At 34.3% G+C, this 13,892-nt stretch overlaps 1 protein-coding gene across 1 annotated transcript in view; it reads right to left on the reverse strand.

The window, feature by feature from the left end:
* LOC128245673 (uncharacterized) overlaps positions 1 to 13,892 on the reverse strand; it is a 115,775-nt gene that overhangs the window by 36,694 nt on the left and 65,189 nt on the right. The window contains exons 93-117 of the mRNA XM_052963894.1: positions 13,172 to 13,324; positions 12,478 to 12,654; positions 11,668 to 11,790; positions 11,014 to 11,199; positions 10,283 to 10,402; positions 9,743 to 9,931; positions 9,199 to 9,327; positions 8,629 to 8,814; positions 8,005 to 8,124; positions 7,679 to 7,867; positions 6,974 to 7,105; positions 6,449 to 6,640; positions 5,528 to 5,659; positions 5,104 to 5,307; positions 4,786 to 4,914; positions 4,411 to 4,596; positions 4,069 to 4,194; positions 3,352 to 3,561; positions 2,920 to 3,045; positions 2,621 to 2,806; positions 2,158 to 2,283; positions 1,486 to 1,683; positions 1,057 to 1,200; positions 564 to 752; positions 77 to 220 (exon numbers count right to left, since the gene is read on the reverse strand). Coding sequence (XP_052819854.1) covers positions 77 to 220; positions 564 to 752; positions 1,057 to 1,200; positions 1,486 to 1,683; positions 2,158 to 2,283; positions 2,621 to 2,806; positions 2,920 to 3,045; positions 3,352 to 3,561; positions 4,069 to 4,194; positions 4,411 to 4,596; positions 4,786 to 4,914; positions 5,104 to 5,307; positions 5,528 to 5,659; positions 6,449 to 6,640; positions 6,974 to 7,105; positions 7,679 to 7,867; positions 8,005 to 8,124; positions 8,629 to 8,814; positions 9,199 to 9,327; positions 9,743 to 9,931; positions 10,283 to 10,402; positions 11,014 to 11,199; positions 11,668 to 11,790; positions 12,478 to 12,654; positions 13,172 to 13,324 — 3,996 coding nt within the window. The remainder of the gene's footprint in view (positions 1 to 76; positions 221 to 563; positions 753 to 1,056; positions 1,201 to 1,485; positions 1,684 to 2,157; positions 2,284 to 2,620; positions 2,807 to 2,919; positions 3,046 to 3,351; positions 3,562 to 4,068; positions 4,195 to 4,410; positions 4,597 to 4,785; positions 4,915 to 5,103; positions 5,308 to 5,527; positions 5,660 to 6,448; positions 6,641 to 6,973; positions 7,106 to 7,678; positions 7,868 to 8,004; positions 8,125 to 8,628; positions 8,815 to 9,198; positions 9,328 to 9,742; positions 9,932 to 10,282; positions 10,403 to 11,013; positions 11,200 to 11,667; positions 11,791 to 12,477; positions 12,655 to 13,171; positions 13,325 to 13,892) is intronic.

The following is a 13,892-nucleotide window of genomic DNA, read 5'->3' on the forward strand; positions in this document are numbered from 1 at the left end:
TGTGCATGAAACTCCGGAACTACTCTCAAATATATCTAATGAAGTTTTGACACTGGTAAATTAACAGGCTTCTTACATTAAAGTCGATAATATCTGTCCCCAGGACAGTCTTTGTAAGATAAACCTCTCCATTCTTATCATCCATCTGGAAAAAGTTTGATGCCCCGGAAGACAAGGCCCGATTGACAGCCTCTCCAATAATGCTGTATGTGATATCATCCTGAAAATATCAGTTAATGTCATATGTATGTCAATAATGTCATATCAATATTGGTAATGTCATACTTATAGCACTAATGCATAATTATGTTAATAATGTCATATTGATATTGATAAAGTTATAATTATGTCACTGATGCATATTTGTATAAGGAATGTCATAATCATATTGGTTATGTTATACTTATGACACTGATTCATATTTATATTCACTTATGTCATTATGATATTGGTATAGCCATACTACTATCAGCAATGCCATGCTATTGCCAATGGTAATCACACAATAATTGCAACCTGCAAGACTGACACTGGTAAAAAGTCTGCTGGGCTTAAACCCTTACATTATCACGTGCATCCTCTGCAGAAACTGTAGTGACAAGACTGGTGAAGACAGGGTGGTCCTCCCGCATCAGAACATCATCAAGAGCAAAGGTCCAGACAGGTGGGCCCTGGTTTCGATTAACCTGGATTACTACTTGCTTGTATGCCTTGTTGCGTGGCCTGGCCGGGTCGTAGGCAACAATTGTCAGCTAAAAGCAAGAAAAGACAGATTTAATACAATACTCTTAAATAATGTTATTGAAAATCTGAATTAATTTAAAGCTGATTTTGTAAGTTTGTGACCATATGTAATAAAGAGTTTATACTCCTGTAACCTTATTATTAACTTTGTGAATTTGACAGTAATGTTATTCAACTCGGATGGAAACAGTGACAATCAAAATAATACTGAATTTCTACGAGAAAGACAAGATTCAAAATAACTTTTGGTACATAAGAAGTGTAATAGAATGCTACCGGTATATGAAAAATCACAGCAACAAAATTCATTACCTCAAACCTATCTCTTGTTCTAAAGCCAGTCATGAGATCATTTCGCACAAAGACATCAACAGTGGTATTGGAGACACGGCGAATGTCAAAGTAGTATGCTCCAAGCGAGGTTCCAATCAGTTCGAATGTTATTACTCCAGGGGCCTAGAATCAGTAGAATAAAAGCATACAATGTTACAATTAAATATTCTGCATGTTTGCTCTAGGTGCAAAATTAAGTGAATTAAATAATTTTTGAAACTTCACTCATATTTAAAAATTTCCTTTCACCACCAAAATAATGTAGGTCACATTTTGCTTAATCATTCAATTTGTATCTGACTTTAAATAAATGAAAAAGACACACAAAGAAATTGAGTCCATTATTGAAAACCTAAAGGCTTACTTGGTCAACAATTGCTTGGAATACTTAATATGATATTTGCATACCTGTAAATCGGGATCCGTCGCAGCAATCCTTTGACCAAGCGTGATAGTAGAATTGATTGGTTGTGTCTCGGCAATAGTAAGAACCATTGCATTTGGCTGCACAAATCTTGTCGGAATGTCCCGTGTGACTGGAATTACTACATTTACGCTAGATGTCCTCGATGACGGTTGGAAGTTGTCGGAAGCTGTCACAGTCAGCTGTATGATGATGGAGGAGATGGATCATACAAATATTTTTGGTTTGGTTTAAGCAATAATTATTTAATCATTGATATTACAAATGTAACATGTTATGCAGATAAATAAAATTTGACATGTAGAACAACTATGTCAAACAAGTTAGACAACTAATAAAAAAATGAGAATTGCAGAATTTAGATTTAAGCAAAAAACTCTTGGGATAAACAGCAATTCCATGATCGAAGACAAAAATTGCTAAAGAAATATCAAATTGATTGTTTATTTAAGTAGAAAAAAATGTAAAAAAGGAACAGTCTGCAAAATAAACATCATTAAATGCTGCAAAAGGTGTCTGCCTTAAGGATTAACGAAGTCATCACAAATCATAGCATTCTGATTATGGCTAGAAAATGGCAAACGAGTTGTCAGTCTAAAACTTATATGGACTCTTTATTACCGAATGTCAGTATGTGAAACAATACAAAAACTTACAGTGTAGGATGAACTTCTTGATGGCTCATTAAGAATGTTACCAATCGTGTAAATGATGCCAGAGGATGGGTCAATCATAAACAACGAGCCTGCAAATTGTCCGCTTGCCGAGTATGTGACTCGGTCCTATAATACAAAATTTATAAAATGGTATATAGGTCAATTTGAGTAGAAGTTAATATATATAATTTGTAAATAAACAAGCTCTTGGGTCAAGCGACAAAAAAATGGGATTTTTTTTTTAAATTTCAGTCAAAACTGTAAATCTATTTTAATTATTGCAAAAATGTTCATATTATATACATATATATCTTTATCTTTCATATTGCAAAATAATTAAATAACCAACGTTAGTAGCTCATAGGGCACAAATTGGGCAGATTGTTCAGAAAGTGATTTCTGAACAAACCGCACAATCTGTATTAAAAAACTTATTTAAGGATTACAAAAAAACTCTAGTTACCATAATATCCAGGTCTGTGGCTTCAACCCTGCCAATTGATGTGAACAGTGCGATCGTTTCATCGATCGGGAATTGATAACTTCCACTTGAGAACTGTGGGCCGTTCAGATTTCGGGTGACATTTATTTGAACTGTTACTGGTGTTCTCCTCATTGGGTATCGAGTGTCATATGCATGAACAATCAGCTATAATAAATAACATTTAATTTTAGAAAAAAATCATTATCCTATATGTTTTCAATGTCTGACTCTATAAAAAGTATTTCAACGATTTTAAACTTTCTGATTAATGTCCATACCTCATACTGGAAAACGTTTCTCTGAGAGGTATTAAAAGATCGAGCAGTGTTGATTTGACCACTGGGTAGCAGCGTGAAATAGCCCTCACCAACGCCCGCCGAAGCCAACACATATACGATTTGACCCTGAAATCGAGCATCGAATTGTGGAACAATTTTACTATTAATCATTCTTTTTTATGCTTTAAGCCTGAAAAATAACCTCACCCCAGCTTGTTCGCCCTAACAGGGCAGGAAATAATTACAGGCAAGACTTATAACAAAATGATAAAAAACAATACTGTTTATTAGTAAACAGGAGATAATTTATAACTCTGTATGAACTTGATGACTAGTTACAAACCATTTACATTGCATCATAATAAGGAAACACAAAAAAATAAAACCCCTGTAACAAATATAATAAAGATGAGTTTTCACACGTTAGCTTACCTCTCCATCTTGGACGATATCTTCATCACGAGCACTGACACGAGCCACACTGAGACCAATGTCAACATTCTCAGTGATTACACCTTCGATGAGACCGTTGACTCCGATATTTGTAATGGTGGGGGCAAAGTCATCGTAGTTGACATTGATTGTGACTGTGCCTTGTCCCGTCTTTTCTGGGTTACGTTGATCACGTGCCGTCACTGTGGTCTGTGAAAAAAACAAAAACACTGTGAGCCAAGTATCATATAGCCACAAACCGGCTAGGATTGGAAATGCCTGTAAAGATTTTCAATGTTCAAAGAAATTTCAATTCAGATGACTTAAATTTGTTTCACTAAAAAAACTGTCCTGCTTACCATACTTTTGGGAAAATAAATAAATATATGACAGGTGGCATTGTGGGGCAAATTTTGATGAGCTGCTAAAATGTCAAGGGCCTTACCCACCTATGTCCCCCATTTGTCATTATTATTTGCAAATTTTGGCGCATTTCATTCCCTTTTGAAACTGATGTCAAGGTCATGCATATGTCAATATCACTAGAACACCCCAATCATTACAAAGTAGGAAATTAATCTCCGAAATACGGTAAAACTTCTGATAACATACAAATCCCAAGATTTTTTTAATACAACTGGCTCAGACCAATCAATTTATTTATACATTTAATAAGTTTTATATTAAAAGCTGAAACTTATGTATAATTATACTGACAACAAATCGGGTGGTTCCGTTGTTCATCAGAAGATCACTGTTTATGACATAAATGCCGCCCTCGAAGGAATCAATGTCGAAAAGTTCCGGTACACCTTGTCCGGACATGCTGTACAGCAATCGGTCCTAAAAAAGATACAATATTATGCCAAAAAAATCCACTTACTCTAATTTGGTATTAAATTTAGTCATTACATGGAAAACAACAAATCAATTAAAATTCTTATTTTTGGTGAAAAATGAGCTTATTTATAATTCACATGAAGTAAATATACATTAATTCTACTGGAATGCAGGTATGCATAAGTGTAACTGTAACTTTTCCATTGTATGAGGACTTACCCCATCATTGTCAAAATGATTGCCATTATTGATCATGAAAATCATTTCATCAGGGCTGTGATAGTCGAAAATGGTTGCTGAGCCAGACTGCACAACCGGTGAATTAACGTTCCGAATAACATTCACAGCAAAGTTCACATAGACCTTCTTCTGGGGGTAGTTGACATCGTAGGCTTCAATTCGGAGCTGAGGAAAAGAGTTGTAACATTTTGTTACTATGATATTTACATGACAATACTATTTATAGCTGAGAAAAAAAATGATTGAATAGGTGCAAACCGAGTTATCCAAAATAACAATTGGTAACAAGATTGAATATAAATATTAAAGAATACAAGGGAACAATTAAAAACTTGAACAATGGAAATGAATTACTAAGTAGGCGTTAACAGGATCTCCCATTAGAGTGCTGTTCAGCGTCACTCGAGCTCGTCCATTTTCATTGGTTACCGCAAACAAATATGGTGCTCTCAAATTGCCAACAATGCTGTACACAATGGCTCCCTGAAAAATCATTCATGAAATATTTTTGCATTGTAACACATATGAACAAAGCCCAGTTAACATATACTGTGAAATCATTTGCATTTTTGACTGCCAGAACAAAGCTTAAATAATGAGTTAAAGATAGCATCTCATTGTGGTATATTGTTATAAAATTTAACAAAATCAAACATGTTTTCATTCACGTACACTGAATGAGTCTGGATCAGCAGCTCTAATATCACCACTTTCAGCCGGCACTTCTGTTCCAACTGCATGAGTCTCAAGAATAGTGGCGACGTATCTAGCAGCATTAAACACTGGCGGACTGTCGTAAACAACTTGGATGGTCACCTGGGCCGTTGCACTTCTCGTCAGTGGAGCAGGAATTGGGTCGCGTGCAATCACTTCGAACTGGAAAGGCGATTTGATATTTGCAATAAACTTATTTAAGCTACCACTTTAAAAGGTCATTTTTTTTAACCTCTAGTCGACATTCATGCCAATTAATGTCTGACTATGAAGCACGATGACTTCAGTTACAATATAAATATCTTTTGTCCATTAAAGTAGCGAGTTGCACCCAACAGCGATTCAAAGCATCATGGCAATGATACATTCAGCATATACTTACGGTATAGGAGCTGACGATGTTGGCATCATCAAGAATACGCTTGAGGGTAATTTCCCCAGTGGCGCTATCCAAATAGAATGTGGACAGGTCAATGGCATCCCAGCCTCTTCCCTTCATGTACATGACTACGTCCTGTATAAAGAAATTTAACTTGTTAGATGTTTGAAACTATGTATAGCAACACATTTGACATTATATCGAGCCATCTATTATTTTAATAACAGTCAAACTAATTTCAGCACTATTCATTTAATATGGGGTGGGGCCAAAGCCTGAGGGTCAAACAGGTCTTACTGTGGCCCCCTTTTGTCCGTCAAACCCCAATCAGATACAATTTGAAAGGTCTAAAGAATCTTTATGAAAATAGTCACTAGGGCTGCAACAATATTCAGGTATACCAATTTATAGCAGTAAACTAATTGAAGATATCGTATTGCAGTATGATTTTCATATGCTTTTTAGAGACAAAAAATCCTGTCAATACTAAAATACTGAAAAAATCGAAAGTTAAATGAAAATGTCTGTAAAGTTGAAACATAATGAGTCTTATCATAATTTGTAAATCATACTTCGTTTTGATGTGAAATTTGAATGTGACAAAAAAGTTTCCTTTATTAACATTCTCTATATATAAATTGCGATATATTAAAATACAGGCTCTGCATACAATGCTGAGATGACAACAAAATAGGGACTCAGGCGCAAAACAGGGTTAAGGGGCTGAGACCCGTGAAAATGAACATTTAGATATTTATCCCATTAAAGTTACTTCTTTCAATAGTAAATGCAAATCTCCAGCAAGAATTAAAGCTTATAACTGCATTACAGTCTGAAATTTAATTCCTCAACCCTGATTTCAGGATCAATCCTGAAGTTTATCATCCCCTTGAAGTGATAATGATTTGAAGATGGTATATTTACCCCGTCCTGATCGGTGGCATTGACATCCAACACGATGGTTCCATACGGATGGTTCTCATCGATTTGACGGAGGTAGTTGAGTCCGTCAAGATCTGTGAATTGCGGGCCTGTCGGGTTCCTGTTTACATTGACAGTGACTGTTGCCGTGGCAATGTCAAGAGGGTATGCACTGTCATATGCGATGATCTCAAACTGAAATTAAGGGGAAATAAAATCAGGGTCATGTTATTTTTTCAGACCGAATACTTGTTTTTTACAATTGATATTTTTTTTAATGATATAAATAACAAATAATCCAATAATAAAATAATCCAAAATGTACAATTAATTTTGGAGAAATCTGTTAAAATATTTATCTGCTTTGAAAAAAAGAAAATGGTACTAAAGTGGTCTAAAATTTGTGCTGTTTCTTAATCAATTTGGAATAAAAACACTATAAATGGTCCCAATGCTCATCTATTCAATCAAGCTATCGATTATAGTTGATAATCTGAACAACAATAGTAGTAATATTTAACCATGTACCAGATACTGTTGAGCATATAGTCCATCCAGGTTCATGTCTTTGATTGTGTACACAGTGCCGTTTGACATGTCAATCTCGAAGAATGAATTGGTCGACTCGAATCGCCCCGTCTTTTTGTAAACAATAGTTCCCTAAAATGTTAAACAATGCAATTATTAAGCTCTGGTTGACTTTAAACCTGTAAATAAAAATTAGAATAATATCAGATATTTTTTATCTGCACACAAATCATATGCTTTTTTAATTATTATCGTTAAATTTAAATGAGTTAAACATTGAAAACAAAATGCATAAGGTACACAAAAGGCCATATTGGCTAACATCCTGAGTCTTAGTTCTAGAGCACTGAAGGTACAGTAAGACTTGTTTCACGTGTTCCAAATATAACGTTCTACCATAAACCACAAATCTGTTATCCCCAAAAATGATTTTTTTTTTTTAATAAAAAAAATCTCTTCTGAGTCCGACAAGTCTAAGTCAATATATTGGTAAATACTGGTAGAGATAAAAATTTGATGTTCTTGATAAAGATCAGTTTATTTCTGATAGTCAGAATTTCATTGGTAAAACTCCACTATTGGTTTCAGTGTGTCATCATGTGTTTGTGCAACCCATTTTTTTGGGGCCACATTCATGGTCAGACACAACAGCAAAAGAACTACTTAATTGAAAAACAAACAACAATCATGATATATGTGACTAACCCTAAGATCTTGATCAAGTGCTGTTGTTTGCCTGACGAAGGTACCAGCTGGGTCGTTACGGTTGAGTGATACTTGGTACGGCAACTGCTGGAAGGATGGTGGGTTCTGGTTCCTTCTGATGGTCACGGTAACGACTGCATTGTCACACTTAGCGAATGAGGCACGGTCGTCACATACTCTAACCTGGATCTGTAGGGTAAAGTCGAGGATGAATGTCACTTTATGCGCAGATCCAATAAAGAGCTGATATAAATTAACTTTTTACTGATCTATCTACTTTTGTCTTACTAGCAAGAAAGTTTGAGAAATTTATCAAAGATTCTTACCAAGTATGAAAGCTGGGCTCCTAACATGAGGGATTTTTTAAGGGTGATAACTCCTGTTGAAGGATTGATGTAGTAGTACTCTTGGCTTGGTACATCCGTGATACTCCAGATCAGCACATCCTGCAGTGAATAAAAGTCAGGGGTCAAACTTTGCACAGATAAACAAGTAATGTGAACGCTGAAAAGAATTCTATATATTGAAACATTCTTTTGAATCAGCAGTATGCATGTGTTATAATATACAAGTACCATATAGTTCCTAAAAAAACCCAGTAGTAATCATCCATGAAGCAATTCAATGGAACCTCTGATTCAAGTTTCTTTTTGTCAATATTCATAGTACCGTAAATGGTATTGTAATGAATATCAATGTTTCATTTCTAACCTAAGCAATAAGAAAAAAAACACACATAAAATATTAGATGGGCTTACACCAGACACCAAAAACTATTATTCATTATGGCCCCACACATAAAATATTGGAAGGGCTTACACCAGACACCAAAAACTATTATAATTCATTATGGCCCCAATGAACTATCATTAAATGGTCTATTCTCAAGGGATTTTAACAATTTTCTTCAAAATCAAACAAATTAACTAGATGTTGCTTTTAAAACGTACATTGTCAAGATCTGTAGCATTGACGTCAATTATCGGACTTCCAAGAGCATGTGTATCCCAGATGGTTGTTTGAAGGTCATTGACGTTTAAAATGGTAGGAGAGTTGGCGTTGCGTAGTGGGATTATGAGCAAGTCATCTTCATCATAGTTATTTGGATACTCCGAATCCCAGACTCGCATGGTAACCTGAAATCAATTTAAGTCATTACTTTGACAACATTTATTAGTGTGACATTAATTATTTATTTTTTGATGTGACATTATTCATTACTTTGACATTATTTATTGATGCAACATCATTTATTACTGTGACATTTATTGATGTGACATCATTTATAACTGTGACATTATTTATTGGTGCGATATCATATATTACTGCAATATTATTAATTGATGTGACATCATTTATTACTGTGAAATCATTTGTTAATATGATTTAGTTTATTTATGTCTTATGATTAAGTAATGTAACATAATGAGACATCATTTTTTAATGTTGTTGTTGTAATTAATGTCAACATGATTTTGAAATTGTTGTGCATTTTTCGACAACCTTCATGAAAACCTTACTCTATATTCACTTCTGGAGTCAGCCCTGATTGAGATTCCTGGACGAACGTAAACACGAGCAATTTCATTGACCACTTCAAGTCTGAACAGGGTCTGTTCGGCTCCAACAATGGAGTATTGAAGAGTTCCCTTGAAAACATAGAGCAAACATGATATGAAACTCACAAAATCTGAAAATGTTAAATTGGAAGGGAGTATAAGTTCAGCATTTTCAGCATTTTCTTCTATAAGCAGATGAGTTAAAAACATATTAGATCTTTGTAACACCAGAAACAGGAAACAGGGACTATCAGAGATGAGTTTAATCAATAGAAAGATTAGCCACTTTTATTGAGCAGAACAACAAATAATCATCAAACCTCTTCATTTCAGACAAATTCTATTTTGTACAATACTGTCAACACAAATTGTATCTTTAAGATCTAAAAATATTATTTTAAAAAAAAATGAACATTTCAAAGTTGTATTGGTAACCATGCACAAAAATGGGTTGATACTGTAATAAAATAAAAATGTGAGTTTTAATATGAACATGTAGAATTACCCTCTTGTCGGCATCTTCCGCCGTAACATTGTAAAGGATTCCAGTCGATGCATCCATGTTCTCTGGTCTTCCAATGGAAACTGGGATATTTGTGAATACTGGGTTCTCATTGTCCCTTGACACTCTTACAATGACACGGGCTGTATCAAAGTTAGCTGGATTTCGCTGGTCTGAGGCTCGAATGTCCACCTATAGAATATCAAAAGCTCTATTATACATATTCTCAATCTATTGTACATATATTAAATGCGCCCTTAACATAATTATCAGTTCAAAAGTCTTTTTATGTTTATTACGTAGATTTTTGCTTCTAGAACATGCAAAAAAAAAATAGTTATCGAACAAATCTTTTTTTCTTAATTCATATTGTAAATTTTCAAATATTAATGTGAAATTTTAATTCTAAAAGATCATTTAAAACTAAACTGCATAATTCAAATTATGTTGTTAAAGTCCGAGTGTAAAACCTTCTCAGAGGCTGGCAGCTTTTACAAATGCAAGGTAAGGATACAAGAAAGCAATAAAAAAAACATTTCTTACATTGTATTGAGTGATGGAGTCATTTTCGATGTTTCCTAGGACATAGAAGTCACCAGTGTATGGATATAAATAGAACTTCTCAAAGAAATCTCCACCTGTTATCGTGTACAGCACTGTATCCTAAAGGGACCAATGAAAATGTTTGTAAGATTTAGAATAAACCAATCAGATCATCTTTTTAAATGGACCAATGAAAATGTCTGTAAGATCTTGAACATGCCAATAAACTTACATTTATCATAAATGGACCAATGATAATGTTTGTAAGATCAAAAGAATTCAGAACACCTAACCAAAATAATTCATATCTAATTCATTAACAGTGTAACTCTTTTTCATAATTTAGAATAATTTATGCTGTTTTAAAAAATGCAAAAAGTGAATTAACAAGTTCATTAGGAGACCAATAGTAAATCTGGAAACTGCACATGCTAACAAACTAAAAAATGTATTTTATGGTGCATAGAAAAATACATAAGTATATTTTTAATCTATCATGTGATTAATGGTAGGATTTATTTAACATTGCAATGATGAACAAGAAATGTAAGCAGTTGTACAATTGATAAATAACTATTCACCAAATCTTGTTTATGAAGTACCAGTACTAAATCATCAAAGGACCCTTGGATCCAGAGTCAGATATGCAAACCACCGCCCACCAGTTTTGTAAGTTGATCTAGATAAACATGCCCAGTCAACTCTGTTTTGTTTTTTTAAATTATACATACGCCATCAGCATCAGAAGCAAAGACCCTTGTCCCATTGATTGGTCGAGCATCTTTCTCCCAGACATCAACAGTATAAGTGTCCATGGAGAAAATTGGCGAGTTCAGATTGCGTAAGATATTGATGCGAACATTAGCAGTGGCTGTCTGTACAATGTCAAACTCTTGCCTCTTTCCAACGGCAACAAGCTGTCAAAAATATACACATTTAGCTTGTTAATATTTCTGATGTATTCCAGTAAGTAAACAACTGTAAAAATGAAATAGATACAGTATGAGTAAGAAAATGAATGCATAACCAGATGATAGTTTGTCCCACTTGCTGAACGCCAACCAAACTAAAAAGCTTTGTTTGGAGTATATCAACCCTTGTAAAGCTAAATTGGGTCTCGTAGCAAGTTGTTCAGTCATCAATTTCTGGCATTATACAAAATATTTTTTACAAACAAAAACAATGTTGATTACTTTAAAAGTACTTATGGCCTTGAAAACATATTACACCATGGTAACTGCCATTGTCAATATCTCATAAAAATGACATCATGACCTCGCTAGGATGCCATATTTCTTGTATATGTTTGTTTTTGGTAAGACCTAGGTCTGCTTGTTGTGGTTCAAATTAATTGCATAAAAAGTTTATAAATATTTAGTACTTACATCAAAAAACGGTCGTTCTCTCACGGAATCCTTTGTCAGGTCAGCGTTGACAGTGATGGTGCCATTGGCCTGCATCTTGAAGAACAGATTACCATCATAGCCTTCTGCCAGACTGTACGTAACCTAAAAATAAACATACAAAACATCTATTTACCGTCAGAGTTAACATTCCTATCATTAAACAATCCGGTGACATTACAATGAAACAAATATAGGAGAGCTGCTCACCTAATGCCGACATTTTTCTTGTTGTTTTCCAGTCAAAAAAGGGACATAGCTCAACAATTATTAGTGTTCTGAAGAGAATTATGAAACTGTTGAGTGATGCATTAACTTGTTGAGCTAGTTGTTTTCACAAGAAAGAAATATTTTTAATAAAAAGCAAGGAGATAAAAATGATGAAAACAATGAAGTTATAGTCTTTTGCCCCTCTTCAGAACAATTATTCAAATTCATAGGCTTCTACGTGCATGTGTGTATTGTCTGTGGCAACATGTGTACCAAGTTTCATTTAAATACATTGAACAGTTACAGTTATCGCCAATGTTATATTATTGGCATTACATCACAGACGATGACACCAACCAAATAAATACAACAATAACTCAACAACCTATTAAGACTCTTAATGTTTTTAGTTTTAACCATCAACGGCATAGTTGGATAACTCCACTTTGCCACCTGACACCTTTTCAAGGGGTTGCACACTTGTAGTCTTTCACTGCTTTTACTGATGTCACTAGATATGACATATTTCAATATCTCAAGCTACTCCGCTGAATTTAGAATCAATTTAAGAGTTAAACTTACAACACCAGGGAAAGCTCTTGTATCAACCACTGGGGTACCAATGTTGGTATTCTCGTTGATCGTTTCGACATAGTCCTGGGCAAATGATAGGTCACCTTCAATACGTTCTACTATCACGTCAACATTGATCGAAGATGACAATTGAGGTTCACCCTTGTCCCGGGCATATGCTGTCATCTACAAAGAGAAAATGGCAATTTTCAATACATGAAATTTTGACAACAAGGTGAAAGTTTAATGTTTTAGATAGCAAAGTAACAGCAGCAAATTAAAATGTGGTAAGAATGCTTTTAGTAGTTGAAATGCCGAAATCTGCCGTCAAAATTTTTAATTAACAATAACAAACAATACTTGATGAAAGCATGTAGGTGATTTGCAAATATATTGATTTGCCATACTGATGTCATCAGTACTGATGTAGATTATTTCTCAATGTGTTTCACTAATTAACAGTTCTCGCTGTGGCTTTTTCTTTTTTGGGGGTCATGAACTAGTTTGCCAGTATGACACATTACATTGTATGCTAACGTCATGCCTAATTTCTACCCAAAATTGTGACATCATATTGTTCCTGTCAATAACCATGTTATTCTACTGTGGTCATATATGTAACTGGTTGAAGACTTAAAAAGTCAAAACACGAAGTAAAAAAATTGTCTTCTTTTCTTAAATATAAACAATGAAGCGAGCGAACCTGTAGAACATCTGTTGGGTTGTTGATTACAGCATCAAGGACCGTCTTTGTCAGCGTGAGCTGTCCAGTGGTAGGATGAAGGAATACGTAGCTTGAATCTCCGGATCCTGGTACCCGGTCTTCCAATGAAAACTCAAACTGGTTGTTTGGAGGCTGGAAGCATCAAATTAAAAATATCAAATAATGTTGTAACTTCCCATTTTCCCACAATATTTCACTGCTATTAAAACAAGGTTGATGCTTTTTAACAAAGAGAGTTGAAAATGAATGTTTTGTATATAATACAGTGATCTATTGAGGACAGTTTACTGCCTTAAATAAAAACTGTTTTGTCTTGAGAAGGTGTCTATTTTTCCTCAAAATTAAACTTTTCCTCAAAACAAGAAACACCATTTTACTGAAGGAAATATACTTTAAAAGCAAACATGATCTTCTTAGAACTGCAGCAGTAATACAGCATATCAAAAATATAAAAAAATGAAACATTTGCCTCTATTTTATTAATTTGACATTGTAATCATTTTTCCCTTAAGTCTAAAAAAAATCCTGAATTGGAAGGCGCAGGCCGCAGAAAGTTTTCCAAAACAATTCACTGATCATATTCAATATTGATAAATAGTTTAACAGCATCAAAAGGCTTCATGGAAAATAATTTCATGTTGATTGCAAACATAAAGGGATAATACCTTAAGTAAATTTCACATAACAAATTCAAACCAGT

The sequence above is a fragment of the Mya arenaria genome, chromosome 2, assembly GCF_026914265.1.
Source record: "Mya arenaria isolate MELC-2E11 chromosome 2, ASM2691426v1".
Taxonomy (NCBI): Eukaryota; Metazoa; Mollusca; class Bivalvia; order Myida; family Myidae; genus Mya; species Mya arenaria.